This window comes from Diorhabda sublineata, chromosome 2 (genome assembly GCF_026230105.1).
Source record: "Diorhabda sublineata isolate icDioSubl1.1 chromosome 2, icDioSubl1.1, whole genome shotgun sequence".
NCBI classification, from domain to species: domain Eukaryota; kingdom Metazoa; phylum Arthropoda; class Insecta; order Coleoptera; family Chrysomelidae; genus Diorhabda; species Diorhabda sublineata.
Genome location: NC_079475.1, coordinates 13,529,188 through 13,545,910, shown reverse-complemented (window position 1 = coordinate 13,545,910; position 16,723 = coordinate 13,529,188). Strand labels below are relative to the sequence as shown.

The window sequence follows — 16,723 nt, the reverse complement described above, 5'->3', positions numbered from 1 at the left end:
TATATCTCACGAAAACTTCAAGTTATAATTAATAAAAAATTTTTAAACACAATTATAACCACAAAATTATTCTCCAGATTATTTTCCCACTACTGATATTCTAGAAAATTCTCAAGCACGCACAGTATATATAAAGTGTCTCTAAAGAAATAAAATAAATATTCCGAACATTAACGGGTTAACCCGATTCTAATTTCCGAACAGAACTTCTGTTTAGAATTAGTAGGAACTCACATCTAGAATGAGTCAGTTATAAACAGAAATTTTAAATGGAGAATCAATTTACTTTTGTAACAAACGGGTTCAATTCAAATCCAAATCAAGCATACGCAGAAATAAAGTGGCTCGGAAGAGAAGGAAAATAAATATATCTCACGAAAACTTCAAGTTATAATTAATAAAAAATTTTTAAACACAATTATAACCACAAAATTATTCTCCAGATTATTTTCCCACTACTGATATTCTAGAAAATTCTCAAGCACGCACAGTATATATAAAGTGTCTCTAAAGAAATAAAATAAATATTCCGAACATTAACGGGTTAACCCGATTCTAATTTCCGAACAGAACTTCTGTTTAGAATTAGTAGGAACTCACATCTAGAATGAGTCAGTTATAAACAGAAATTTTAAATGGAGAATCAATTTACTTTTGTAACAAACGGGTTCAATTCAAATCCAAATCAAGCATGCGCAGAAATAAAGTGGCTCGGAAGAGAAGGAAAATAAATATATCTCACGAAAACTTCAAGTTATAATTAATAAAAAATTTTTAAACACAATTATAACCACAAAATTATACTCCAGATTATTTTCCCACTACTGATATTCTAGAAAATTCTCAAGCACGCACAGAAATAAAGTGGACATTATTTCCCATATATGTAATACTCCTATATGGTCAGTTGGTATGGGAAAAAACGTCTCTTCCTTATGGTGCTGACAATATTTTCTCTCTCATTTGAGATACGTCATCTATACTGCGCATGCTTTAGAATGCGCAGAACCGAGGTGAAACCTAGGAGGATAGAGGAATCGTTGCCATTCTGTTTTCCTTAGTCGAAATAGGTTCCACGTATACAAACTGTCGATATAGAAATATTATATATGTTATTTCCCATACTAAATGTCTATATATATATATATATATATATATATATATATATATACTGGGGTGAACAGAATCCTATGGTTATGACCCGATTATTTCGATTAATTTTCGAACGCGATCCGAATTACTTTCCGAACATTAACGGGTTAACCCGATCATAGTTTCCGTGAAGCCCTATTGAATAGAATTAGGAGGTACTCACATCTAGAATGAGTAAGTTAAAAATAGAAATTTTAAATTTACTTCAACTTCAATTTACTTTTAAAACTCAATTAAAATCAAATAAGAAAACTTAAAAAATACACGAAAATATATCCCGTGAAAATCAGTAGTTGGTGTCATCTATGGAGAAATATTTGAATTTAAAGTGTCTACTGTAATTTGGATAGAATGAATAATCTAAATAAAAACTTATATGATTTTTATTATTTTTAAATAATTATTGAAGTTTTAGTAGGAAATTTGAAATTAAAAAAGGTTGCCGTAAATCAAGTGACTCGGTTTTGATTTGACGTTTCGTAGTTTGACACGATTGCCAGTCACTCAATTTCCAGATCTTTCAATTTAAACAAAATCGAAAGGAGGATTTTGCTTTGTTTCTTTTGAAATATTAACATTTTGTTTTTGAAAATTTATTCGCTCAGCTATCGCGAATCGCATAGTATTTGAAATGGAAGATTATCTAGAACCGGGAGAGATAAATTTCCGAAATTTAATTAGAGAATCAACTGAGAGGTAAGTTTTATTGTTTTTATATAGTTCTACAAATAGGTGTAATGAAAACATTGTTTTCGATAGTAATATTAATTTAGGGTATCTTATAAGTTTCAGTATTTTCATATATTAAGTATGTACATACATTGATATACAAGGTAGTCTAGAATTACGTTAAATAATTTTTAAAGGAGTACGTTCAAATATAAGCGTACTACTTTATGTACACTAATAAGGGATATACAACACCATTTAACACTTCATTACACGCGTCCTTTGAATGTACATCAACACACGCTTTGTATCTGAGACGCACTAAACAAATTCTACAGTATTAATCATTCTATTTCAAGATTTTAAAATTAATAGATCAATAAAATTCTTGAAAATGAACTTTTTTCAAAATTACGAATATTAATACTATTTATTAGGAAGTCAACTTGATAATGGAACATTTTCTTTAGAATAAGAGTAACTCATGAATTTTAATATTTTTGTATAGATTCAAATATCAGAAATAATAGTTTCAGTGATTGTTGAGCCACAATGTTTTCGTCAATTAAACCTAATGAATTGTAAATTAAGAAAGACTAATAAAATCAAATAAGGCCTGTTTCATAGCTATAAAATCAACGTCAGAGCATAATTGAACCACCCCCATGTTTAATTGTTCGAACCATACTGTCTGGTATCATCCTTTCTTCGGAACAGCTCAAACTTGTAATCATCGGTCCAAAGAATTTTCTTAAAATCTTTTTCAGTCCAATTTTTATAGGCAAGGGCCCACAGCAAGAGTTTTTTCTTTTCTTTGTGACCTTTGCATCTCTCAGTCGCCGTTTCACTGCAGTCAATAATAAAGATTTAAGGGTTTTGTTTACTCTAACGCGAATTTCTGGTGATATTGAGCTTTCTGGTAACAACAATGGAATTATTCTCACTTGTAGTAGCTCTCGTTTTTTAAAAGCGTTGACGATTTTGATATTACCTGTAACGAGTTATTGTGGCATGAATAACAAGTCTTACGCGCGCTTTTCCCATTTTAAGTCATCTTCACTGCAGAAACCACATCTCCTTATTAGCGTGCCGTATCAAGTCCCCTTGACGTTGGCGATGAGCATGGCAAAACTCTTTCTATCTTGAGCTAGTCTAAATAACTGTTCTGCTTCTCTTATCCTAGTCCATTCTCGTAGAAACCACAAGTAATAATAAATCTATGCACGTGTTTTTAGAAGTTTAATGCTGCTTATTATTTATTGACCGATGGGAAACAAACGCGGAACAATTAATTTTATCTTCGTATGGAATTTTGTTTATTAGGTCTGGCTCTATGGATAAAAGAGCTGAAACTACGCTCAGTTTTTCAGACTTACTTCTGTATTCTTTTCAAGCGATAAAAGTTTCTTTCGTCTCAATGATTTGTTGCTAGAGTAGACAGAGCAATAGGAACTGCTGTATCAAAGTATCGATAAATGGGGTCATTTGAAAAAAGAAAGAAGCTCGCAAAAATATCTGTATTGATACTTTGAATGCTACTGGAAATGACTCAAAGGTAATGATGTGGAATCAATCAAGCGGCACACCTCTTGGAGGCAGAAAAAAATTTCCTGCACTATTTAGAACAATGGAAGATTCGCACAGAGTGATGTAGGGATAGAGGAGGGGTGATAATAAATAAATACGATTCATATTACCAGTCTCCTCATTTAATAACCACACCTCGTACACTTTTAATTGGGCGAGAATATTCAAATTCGAAATATGTATTTTGATTCGATTTACATAAAACGATCACGAGTCTTCAACATAATTTACTTAGAAAGATTATCTGATACACAATACTGGTGTAACTGGTTTACTCTAGGCTTGCAATGGAGTACAATAAAATCTCACAACAGGATAATGTTGGTTGCATTGTCCAGCTTGTTTGGGTGTCTGGTCGCTCAGGAAACACTTATGAGGTATGAGGCACACACCTGTCAACTGCTTAGCTTTAACAGCCACGAAATATGATTGGTGACTGGTGTTTTAGCATCACGTATGATTGAGAATACTGTTGGTTTATGGAGGAAAGTTTTCACACGTGCGAGGTTGAAGCATATGAGAAAGCGCTACAGGGTGACCAGTGACGTTAATTGAGCCAAAATCCTTGATTTAGCTTTTCCAAAACATCATTTCCAGTAATCAAAATCTAAACGGAATTTATTTTATCTAATATTCAAGTCACTCCTTGACATAAGGAAACGTCACATTGTTCATAACTTTCATGTATCAATTACAAAAAGTAGTTATGTGAAAAATTTACGTAAATGTTTAGGTTTCAAAGAATAATTTATTAATGTAACTGTAAAATCTGAAAATTATTTCATTATTCAAACTAAAAATGAATTCATTATTGCAATTCAATAGTTTTTAAAGATTTATAAACATTTTTGTAGCTGAATAATCTCTTGAACTTCTTGTCTAATGTTAATTTCATTGGAAGCTGTGATATCTACATGTGTGCCAGAGGCTTGGCCCAGAATGTTTTCTTTAATTTTTTAATGAATTCTCAACATATCCTTCGGATTTCCTTGGTGTTGAATTATTTTCAGAATGTCTGCTCCTGAGTCTGCCAGGAAACAACTTTCTGTGTATTCTTTAACATTAGATAGAACCAGGTACTGAGCAATCTTTGGTGGTAATGTTCCAATGGTATTCATTCCCATGGGTTGTATGCCATATTTTCCATTCCATATCGCACAAAAAATCTGTCTTGCCTAATAACAGGAGGTATAATATTTCTATACTTGTTGAGGATGTCAACAAGATTGATACAAGCAATATTTCCAGCAATGACTACAAATTCGAGAATAACGCGTGTTTTGCTTTTTGAAATTTGTATTTTTGAAAAAGTTGCTCTTATAAAATACGTCTCATTCTCGTAGAAATGAAGTTCAGCCTTCCTACAGGCTCCCTGCAATCCCTATTACCATTAGGACCTAAGGAACATATTTACTTAATAATAAATTATGAACATATCGTTCCAAATAGAAATATTTCGTCTTCAGCCTTTTTTATAAATATTTTTACATACTTCTTCGCCAAAAACTACGACTTTTTTGCATGGTATCCTGCTGACCGTCTCTTCAGCCAAGCCTAAATCATAGTGTACTTCTTGATCTCGATATTTCTGTGCACGGTGAGTTCAGATCTCAACATTGAATATATAGTCTACAGAATCGACGTCTCCAATGTTTTTAAATTTTCAAAATAAGCAAGCATTACCTTTTCCTTGATGTTCTTCATATTTTTCAAATCGCAAATTTTTGGTAAACCAGGGCGTACCTACTTCTTGATTAAACTACCTAATGCAGCATTTGTAGACTCTCTTACTTCATATGGAATGTCTGATTCGCTATCTGAAGACATTTCAAGTAATTACTCCTGACTTATTTCGAAAAATCGTTGTTTGCTTCTAACGCCATTTGATTCCACGATAAAATGTTGTACGTAAACACGTCATAACTAGTTACGTAACTAACTATTGTTGGGAGCCCGGACATTTAAAACATTCGCTATTACGTCAACACTAATGCGGCGTTTTGCTTTCATGACTTATGATTCCAGAGTCGTATTCAATCAGAATTTATACCAACTGAAATGAATTTAGTGTTTAATCGATTTTCAGTTCAGTTAAAAATGAAGAGTTGAAGGACGATTATGATCTCTCTTTGTTAGCTCAACTTGATAATATTACTTACAACTTGGCATCTGACACTAATGATTTACCAATGGTTCGAGACCTAGAATTACCTTCTCCCATATCAGAAACTTCTAATAACTCTTTACAAAATGGTATGAGCAACTTTAAAGAAAATGATTTGCCGGATCTGCAATTTTCACCAAATAAAGAACCCAGTAATGTACATTATGTAAAATACAAACTCCAAGATGGAAGACATGTGAAGATATGGGAATGTGGGATATGTAAGTATATTTTGGTAAAAGGTAGACTGAAGGAGAATTATATGAAACGTGTTGGCAGAGAAATGTCTAGTAACGAAAAGGTCCCAGTTATATGCAAACTAATTTAGAAGATTTTAGTTCAGTATTGCAAACAGTACTTCATTTTTACGAAATACAAATACAAAAAAGGTTTATATTTACCAATTTGATACTAATACTGAGAATGGGAATGTCTTGTCAGTCCTAACTGCATGGGTAATTTACAGGTTTGCATTCCCATTTGTCGCATTGAGAATCTCCAAAGCTAGAGAATCCTCAGGACATCTCTAGCAACGATTTTCTAATAAGCCAAATCCTAGGATTTTCCTCCCTGTCTTAATAAAAGCTGGTAGATTAGCTGACCTGCTCTGCCAGTACTGTATTTGTTGTATGTTGTCCTCTCTGCTTAGCTGCACTATTTATGCCTCAAATTTTGAGGGCATTGTTTTACCTATGAATGTTTTGGTCTACTCTAGTACAAAATATCGCAAATTTTTTGGTAACTAATATTAAATCAATGTCTACATTAAGTCCCAAACGGAAACGACAAGAGCTCTCGGGAGTTTTTCCGATTTTCTTCAGATGGTAATTTGTCAAACAGTGACCAATGAGAATACCAGTAACTCTCCTTAGCTTATCTGTGCTTTGGAATTGCTTTTTGGATTCAGTTTATAGAAGAGAGAAACCTCTTTGGACTTACTCTATATTTCTGTATCTCATTTCTGAACATGTCTTGATGACGTTTCCGAAAATATGTTGAACGTTGAGCGCATTTTATAAGTCATGTAGTTGGAGGACTGCTCTGCTGTCAGACAGGATACTTATCTTTTTCCAGCCTCGTAGGAACGCATTTGCCCATTTCTGTCGACTTGTTATATAATCAGGCGACATGTTCTGTTTTCTGTTCAGTTTCTTTAAAAGCCTCCAAAGGGTGTAAGTCCAAAATGACTTGTAGGAAATATCTAGGGTCGGTTTCCCAATTTTGTTTTTTTAGGTCTCATAATGGATCAGTTCATCATTTTCTCTCGACAATTCTACAGCATTTGTATAAAGTATTTAGCGTCCTAACAACTTGCAATTGCTCTAAGATAACCTCAAGTTATCTAACTTAATGGCTAATTCAAACTCATTTGTGTAGAGGGGCTTACTCGTTCCTCCTAGTTATTATAACTAAGTTGGTCTTTGAGGGGTTTATGCTCAGATCAGATCATTGATACCATCTCTGTGTGGTTGTTAGGACAGATTACATTTGATCCCATATGTATATTCAATTAACGAACATAAATAAGAGTGATGTTGAATATATTGAGGGAAAGCGATTGTTATGGTGTGGGCACGTAAGAAGATCAGAATATACTAGATGGTTAAAAAGAGTTACCGACTAGAGTCCCATGGGTAGAATGACCCAGAAAATCTTGATGAGAGTCATAAGCATATTGATAGATTTAATACCAGCGTTTGTTAGCTTTTTAAGCAGTTGCCTCGCCTTGTCGGAATCTCACTACATCATCTAAAATGATGTTTATAATGCGACTATCCAGGGTTCTCATAATCAAATCCGCCATGCTTGATTCGACTCCTCATCTTGCCAATGCTTTATGGATGGAGTGTCAATGTCTATAAAAGCTCATAGCGCCATGTCTTCATATTTTATAGCTTTTAACAGTTTTATTATTGTACTACGCAGAGCAGAACCAGTCGTCTATTTGGTTCCATTCGTTTTTCAGTATGTTCCAAAGAGGTGAAGTGGAAGTTGGTCACTGACTTTCCTTTCCAATTTTTCTCGCAGCAACTTAATGTGATTGAGGTCAAGATACTGTGACGGTTAAATCATTACTTTAAGTACATTCACCCCCTTTCCAATTCTTCATACACTCTTTTTTATAGCCTTCTTTCTTCGAAAGCAATCTTTACTTATGTCTATATGGTAGAAAGATCATATCATATGACTACGACTCTATTAACTCGATTAGTATCCGAACAACTATGAACGTGATCTGAGTTATTTTACGAATATGTAAGTAGATCATGATCGGGTTAAAGCGATCATAGTTTCCGATCAAGTTGAGACTATCGTTACGAGAATGTTCCTCATCATAAGCTACAGATAGCCAAAATTTAGGGTTTCAAACAAGCAAACAGACATGGGTCAATATTCAGATAATTTTTAATCGATGGGAATATGATTGCTAACAATGATAACGTTATTGATGAAATTGGTTCAAGATTTTTTCACGATATTGGTTGAATCTTTGTTATTTGCCATACGTTATAATGTTTAGGAATATACAAACCGTTAAAACGTTAATAAAAAACATTATACAGCGGTCGGCATAAGTCAGGCAACAAAGGTGGGCGGTCCTTGATAAGAAATCACAGGGTGTTAGGTCACATGACCGTGTAGGTAACTCAATGAAACCTCGTCTGCCTATCCATTCTCCAATTGTCCATATTAAGGTGCTCCCACACAAATAACGTGTGATGAAATGACGGATGTTCGCTAGTGTTGGATCTTTGTCCATTTGCCCACGTAAATCTTCGAGCATTCCCATAACTTTGGTATGACTCACAGAAAAGTACGGACCCGCAGAATTCCCGCATGGATATCTGCCCAAACACACACCGCAAGCTTTAATTGTTCTTCAATGAAGATGTGAGTATTCTGGTTGTTCCAGTAAACAGTTATGCCAATTGACCGTACCGTTCAGCTGGAAGGTTGTTTCATCCGACTATAAAATGGAATGCTGGAACTGCGAATCATCCTGACTGCATCCTAGTTATCACCCACAAAATTCCAATCTGCGAAATCGTCCTCGTGAAGGGCGAGGAGGAGACGCGAACTGTAAACTCGATAGTGCATCGGATATTCGAAGTTCTTCCGGTCATCCAGAAAGAGGCGCATCGGCAACAGAGCCCGTTTTTAAGAATTTCTGCTACGTCTTCCACATTCTTGAAAGATTTGGTAACACCAAATCGGAAACTGTTGTTGAAATTCGGTTAACATAATATCGTAATCTGCGATCGTACGCAGATACAACGTAACAAAAAAAACTTTTCTTGTAGCGTAAACCTGTGAACTGAAAACGCGTCTACTCGACGAGCACAACTTTTTTCGACAACGTTGCCAGATTTATGAGCGTTGCCGGACTTTTGCCGATTTTTCGAGAGCGTTGCCTGACTTATACCGACTTCTATGTATAAATAACATTTATCTTTTATCCAATTTTTTCCATACTTTTAGGTAAAAAAGTATTTGCTCATCAGTATACTTTAATGAGACATTTACCAACGCACACTGATGAAAGAAAGTACAAGTGTGTAACTTGTGGGAAAGGTACATCTTTTTTATATAAATATATAACTTTGATATAAAATAATTCCAATATCTTTCTATAAACGTCTTCATTAACACTTAATTCAACTGAAAAAAATTTATAATTTGATTTCTATCTATTTTTGAGTTGTCCCCTACCGAAAAACATTCCTATCAAATCCCATTCCCACACTTTTAGCATTCCGACAGATGTCAACCCTTTCCCAACACAGAGCGATCCATTCTACCGAACGACCTTATATATGTGAAGTTTGCAAAAAAACTTTCAATCGTGTTTCCACCTTGATTTCCCATAGAAAAACTCATACAGGTATCAAACCCCATAGATGCCATTTGTGTACGAAAGCATTCCACCAGAAAGGTAAGATTCCCAATTTGATATTTCTAATTATACTCTATATTTAATTGTCCACCTATGCAATGAAAAATTCACTTGTGTAGCTATTGTTCTTGATCCCATAATGTTTTTTCTACAAATATTGCTAAATTTTTTGTAGGAAATCTTCGTAATCACATTTTCACTCATACTAATGCAAGACCCTACAAATGCGATATCTGTGAAAAGGGATTCAATCAAATGTCAAATTTGATGTGTCATAAATTGAAGGTAAGTTTTGAAAACATAGTAACATTGCGATATCATGAATAGTAAAATAATCAACTACCACTTTCCTTCCTAATATCGCGAAGAAAAAGAACATCTTCGAATAACGTGACGTCCATCGATATCGATCGTTTTACGAAGTTATTGCGTCTCATCAGAGCGGTACAATAATCTCTCGTTCGCAGTATCCCATCTAAATTGAAGAAAAACCTCAGGTAGCGCTGCTATTTGGTTCTTGTAACTAAACTCTCCCCAGGAGATGCATTAGTCATCTCCTGGAGTCAAGTAAAAACGAACTGCAGCTACCGATGATATAGAATGAATTATGGTTGGTATTTGAGGTAACCTCTTACCGTTTTCCGAAGTTCTGCGTCTCATTAGAGTGATACAATAATTTCTCGTTTGGAGTATCCGATCTAAATTGAAGAAAAATTAAGTTAGCGCTGTTATTTTGATCTTGTAATTAAACTCTCTCCAGAAGATGCCCTCTGGCACCATCTTCACTTTCAATTGTAAACCATTAGTCAAGTAAAATCGAGCTGTAGTTGCCGATGAAATGAATAATTATTGTTGATATACTAGGTGTAAGCCAGAGTATCAAATTAAATTATTTCTAGTGTTTAATTTGGAAAATTATTTCGAATTTCACAAGGTCGACTGACATCTTGTTTTTTGGAGATGTAATTCAATAATCGTCGCGGTAATAGCTGGTGAAGTGGTTATTTTCTTATTTTGTGAAAAATCAGACCATATTTTTTCTATATTTTTTTACTTTTCAGTGGTAACTAGTAAAAATTATATATTTATATTTTTAATCGTTTTGATTTTAGATCTCTTTTGTTACAAAATTCACTTTTTTGGTATCAATCTATTTTATATCTAAAATTCTCCGGTTTTCCTGTTTTGCAACTTTGTGGAGGATATTTTCGTAATTTTCAGGTTTTCTTTGGCTTCAGTTTTCTATGCAAGTTCAATGTTACGGTAGGTAGACATTATTTAATCCCTGCCGGTATCATTTTCTTTAATTTCTTATTTCTTAGACTGTTTATATATGCTTTTATTTCTAAATTGTCTTTTTTTTATGTCTCTTCTGTTGTACAATTATTTTTTTTATAATTGTTGGAAGAAAATTTGACAAATTGTTATCTGTCTTTCAAAAATTATAAAAAAAAATAATTTTACAACAGAAGAGAGATAAAATCAAGACGATTTAGAAACATAAAAATATTGGAAAGATCTTAGAAATAAAAAATGGAACAAATTTATTTTCATGTTTATATATATATTTATCACGTCGACTAATGTTCTCTTTTTCTTTCTAACCTGTATCTTTCTGTTCCAGTTGTATACTCCTAAGTTTTTTATATCCTCACAGTTAAAAAATAGTCCCAAATGTCACTAAACTTTTCTCTATTTCCAATATCTTTTTTGACACCTAATAGATCTGTAACAAAATTTAGTTATCTTATTTTTACCAAAGAAAAATAGGAAGTCGCACGTGCTGAGTCTCTAAGAGTAGCGTAGCCCCTCTGAGATCTGCTCGCTGCGTTGCCCCGAGACGAGAGAATGATCTCTTAGTTCTCGCCTGGGTTCGTGTAAACTTATGGGTTTCGCATAAAGCGTGTAACAAGTATATCGGAGAGGATTAAATCGATTGCAGATATAAGGACATTAAGAAATTTAGACAGGAGAAGACAGGAGACTCGGAATTCCCCAAAAATATCTTGGAATTTCCTGTGTTAGGCATCGCTCAGTCAGAGGTGGAAAGATTATTGTTTTATCGAGGAAGTTGTTCTGGGATTCCGGTCGGAGCGTAAAATATGTCGTGAATGAAAATGTACCTGTATTAAATATTTTTAAATGCGAGGGCACATGACGTGGTCGCCACATATTATTGTCTGCTTCACTATCTGTATCGAAACCTTCTTCAAAGAATCGTTGTATTCCGATCCATTATTACTGACAACTTCATATGGAAACCTCAACCTCAAAAATCAATATTTGATTCATTGACAATGCAACTAACGTGTCGTTAATTATGTTATTGATCTAGTTCGTTTGGGCATTAGCACTGAAAAGTAAATATCATCGAGTAGAACAAACAAACAATCGGATGAGTACTTAGATTTGATTCTTAAACCAACTTATACACTATGTGTTTTGTTTTACTTTTTAGACTCACCAAAGGATCGAAAAACCTAATTATACCTGCCAAATTTGTGGTAAATGTTTCACAAAACGTTGTGTTTTAAGAGAACACGAACAAAACTCTCACAAAATAATAAATCCATCACAGTTTCTATCATCGGACGATCAGCTAATAGATCAATCCAAGTAAGTATAGTCACCGTTACTTTTTAATAGTTTCTATGTTAATTTTGATACACAAAATAAACTGTAATACTGAGAAAATAAACAGAATACCGGCACGACTTGACAACGTTGCAGTTCAATTTGAACCGACGAAATATATTTACTTTATACTGAAAATTTCTAAAAGAGAGCTTCTAGATAAGTGAAACCGGCTCTTCTCGGTTTGGGGATTTTTTTGTATTTTTTTTGAATATTTCAAATTAAATGGGGGTGCGGGCGCAGGTACAGCTGCAGCTGCGTTATCGTCAGCCATTTAGCTGGTTCATCAGGGATACTGCAGAAAACCTGCAGCACCGATGATAAATAGCCTTCAGGTATAAAGTAAACCTTTTGTACTCTTATTATAAGAAGAAAAACATCATAAAAAGTATGGACAAGGGCATAGGGGTAATGAAAAGCAGCTACTACTCTGGTTTCCGCTCTGCCAACTTTCAAACGCTCGGATACATCGTTACAAATACCATAATTTTTTCAAAACTATATGCCGGATCAATGTGAAATTTTCCGGCAATATTCTCAAATTTATTTACATTCAAAATATGTAATTTTTTCAAAATTACAAGTGGATATAACTTCTTAGTAATGAGGCTAACGCTGCTATAGAAAAAGTACCCATACGCAAATTGTTTAGCCTGAAATCTACTCTTTCGAACGCGATGTCTATCGTTTATGTAGACAAACCAGTGTAGCCGTTAAATTGTGAAATTATACATGAAATTTGGAAAAACTGCAACTGAAACTTAATAATTTATTAAAACAAATGTACGACCATGAATGTTTGTCACGTCTCCGTGATTTTGCGTGTCTTAAGCCTTTTCAAGGTGGCCGAGAAGATGTTGTAGATGATTCACGTTCGGGATGCCCTTCCACGTCAAAAACTAACGAAAATATAGAAAACTCGTAGGACAAGGAATGTATGGGACAAATTTTAAGCTGAGTGCAGAAACTGGTGCCTATAATCCTCCGCCTATAAGTTTGAACAACAAGAAGCTCGCTAGTACAACATCCCAATACTAGACCACACATTTTATTAGTCAGATTTATCACCGTGCGACTTTTACATCTTTTCTAAGGTCAAAATTGCGTTAGAAAGAACAATATTTGAGTCTGTTGAAGCTGTAAAAGAAGTGGCACGTGTCTTGAAGGAACAGAAAAAATGTCTTTTGCCGAATTTACCACAAGAAAATTTCATTTATCTGCTATCTGGCCGAATTCATTACCATCCATATAAGCTATAATAAAGTTTTTTTCTGTCTAATGTAGTCATCCTAATGCCGTTATTATCGATCCAATAAAAACTGAAGCAATGCGATGTGCAATCGAATCTAATCAAACTCCATATGCTCTTCTTCGTCCTGTCGGCGGAATACCTGTATTGGTGAGGGTATTACCTGCCGGCGATAAACAAATGTTAGTTCCAGCTTTGGCCGAGGATTTGAAAAAACATAGTCACATATCAATTGCCTCTAAAAGTGACACACCTGCTAACGGTGAGCTAACCACCAACTCTTCTTTGTCGTCTTCCAAAAATTGATTCAACTTGAAAATATTGCAGAAAATGGTAAACCGCTCGGTGAAACAGTAAAAATTCAGATACCAGTAGTTGCAACTGTAATACAGCAAAATGGCCCTGCAGGGGAAATATCTAAGCCAGTTGTTAATCCTGGACCGAGCAGAGAGCTGGACAATGAACTTGGAACGAAGAAACTTAATTTTATCACCACTCCCACGCTGACCAATTCTAATTCTACTACTGGAGGTTAGTATATTGTAATGTTATGGTAATTTATTTAAACTGTTTTGAATAAATTTGTAAATTATCAATAAATCAACACCAAATTCACGACACTTTTCACTATTCATTAAAACTTATTACTTTGAACTATTCACTATTCATTAACAATTATTACTTTGAAGTATTCACTATTTATTAACACTTATTACTTTGAACTATTCACTATTTAATAACACATTACTTTGAACTATTTACTATTTATTTACACTTATTACTTTGAACTTTTCACTATTTATTAACACATCACTTTGAACTATTCACTATTCATTAACAATTATTACTTTGAACTATTCACTATTTATTAACACTTATTACTTTGAACTATTCCCTATTTAATAGCACATTACTTTGAACTATTTACTATTTATTTACACTTATTACTTTGAACTTTTCACTATTTATTAACACTTATTACTTTGAACTATTCACTATTTAATAACACATTACTTTGAACTATTTACTATTTATTTACACTTATTACTTTGAACTTTTCACTATTTATTAACACTTATCATTTTGAACTATTCACTAGTACGTTTGATTTACTTTTTATTATTCCGATATGTTCTCTATGATATCAGATTATTTACTGGGTCTGGCTGATATTTCGGATTCTTAGATTTGTAGAATGCATTCTTAGAAATTGTCTCGATAATAACAGTCACATCATAACGTAAATAGATAACAAAAAATAGGTAAACAGATATAACAAATATAACAAGCGCATTCGCCAAACTTTAGGATAGATTAACATTATAGAACAGAACCGGCTTTTATTTATAACAATTTCTATTTTTATTGTTCCTGTAGCTGTAGATCTGAATTACAAAATTCAAAATAATAACTTTGGTTTGTTCTCTTCATTTTTAGAACAGAATAACCAAGAAATTAGCCTTCAAAATACTCCAATTATGACTGAAGGGTTTCCTCTAACTGAAAACATCCAAAATATCAATATACGGTTCGATGATGACTATAGTAGTAAAATTGGAGACGAATTTAATTACGCAGTAAGTATGTCAATTATATGTCGCTTTTGCGCATATCGATATTTATCATCTCATTGTTTACTTCGTAATCGTTTTAAAGATATTTTCTAAACTTATTGTGACTTATCAATAGTTGAATATTGGACTTTTTTTAAATTTAGGGGTGAAACGGTCACCGTTGGTGATATTTATACTGAACACACTGTTTACACTACCACTACACCAACACTCATAATTACACTGTCTGCGTGCGTTTCGATGGTAAACAGTTTACCTTCAGTCTTCCAAGACGGTTATCGAAACGTGCGTCAGACAGTGTAATTGTGAGTGTTGGTGGAGTGGTAGTGTAAACAGTGTGTTCAGCACATTATTGCAACGGAGAAAATTTATGAATCAATGAAGTTTGGTTATTTTGGCTATTTAGAGAAGCTTGACGATTTTTTTTTAAAAAGGTATCGAACTAATTAAACCTTGCTGGGATAAGTGTATGGAGCTAACAGGAGATTCCGTCGAAAAGAAAATGAATTTTTTCTCAAAATGTTTGTGATTTCTTTGTCGGGACAGCTACTTTCTTTATAGGATCTAAAGGGAAATTTCAGCACTCCAAGAATGATTTTAAAATTATAAAAAATAGTTTTTAATATAAAATTTTCAATCTACAATTTACTATAACGATGTTTTATTACAGGATCTATTATAAATAATGCTATTAATCAGATGATTCCGCTTCCTTAAGGTATACTGAGACTGAATAACTATGATGGATCATTAGTCTCAGTTACTATAAAAACGCACGTGATTTTATCGAACTTATTCATCATATTTCACTTTCTCTTTTGTTAGATGGTATATGAAGTGAAAAATCTAAATGAAATGAGCTTATTTGTTCGATTAGTGTAATCATAGAAATTAAATTTTGATTTATCTTTCGACTCCTAAATGACAGTACAACAACTAATATTTCGAAATATTTTTATGTTATACAGCATGTAAAAGCCAAATGGACTAAACTCGTTAATTAGATTACTGAACAAATCCTGAAACGCATCAAATAAAAATTATAATTTGACATTTTTTGTAATTAATTCCTTTCAAATAACAGCTACAACCCTCAATTATTTAAAAGAGTGTAGTACATCGTTTGTAGGGTCTCTTCATAACATTTTTCGATATAAGAACTACATACGAGAGCCGTTTTTTTTCAACCTCCGATCGCCTCGTGCAGAAGCTACGTGGGCAGAAGAAACTCTCGCCCTACACACTCCGCCATTGTTGACATTCAGGCGTCAGTCGGCGTTGTGCTATAGCCACGTAAACATGTCTGTCATTTTTGATTCTCCCGCCAAGTGTGATTCGTTTTCTACAGACTGAAGGCGATATTGATGCAGAAATACATTTGAGAATGAGTGGTGTGTATGAGGAAAACTTAATGAGTGATGGTGTGCGTGAATGGTGTCGAAAGTTTAAAGATGGCATGATGAAGAGGGCCAAGGACGCAAATCTATCGTTTCAGATGACCTGGTTCAACGAGTTGACAGAATGGTTGAAGAAAACTGCAGATTCAGCATTACTGCTTTGTCTACGGAATTTCCAGTAGTTTCAAGGTCTCTTTTGTACTTTACTTGAATCATTGGTGGCAACTTTCTTTAAAGAGGGTATTGCCATACATATGAAAAATATCTAAATCTCTTCGGTGATTATGTCCAAAAGTAACCGACGGTAATAAATTTATTGTTTTATATAAACTTGTCTTCTATTTATAGCCTATCGGAGGTTGAAAAAAAAGCAGACCTTGTATTACAAATCCGTATTTGAAA

The 16,723-nt window shown here is 33.7% G+C and overlaps 1 protein-coding gene across 1 annotated transcript; it reads left to right on the top strand.

Moving 5' to 3' along the window:
* Positions 1–1,783: 1,783 nt before the first annotated feature.
* LOC130440603 (zinc finger protein 836-like) lies at positions 1,784–15,606 on the top strand. Its single transcript, XM_056773865.1, has 10 exons — positions 1,784–1,848; positions 5,495–5,793; positions 9,053–9,145; positions 9,324–9,506; positions 9,643–9,752; positions 11,926–12,065; positions 13,386–13,610; positions 13,658–13,881; positions 14,728–14,927; positions 15,595–15,606. Exons 1-10 carry the CDS (start codon positions 1,784–1,786, stop codon positions 15,604–15,606), a joined length of 1,551 nt encoding a protein of 516 aa, XP_056629843.1.
* Positions 15,607–16,723: the final 1,117 nt, after the last annotated feature.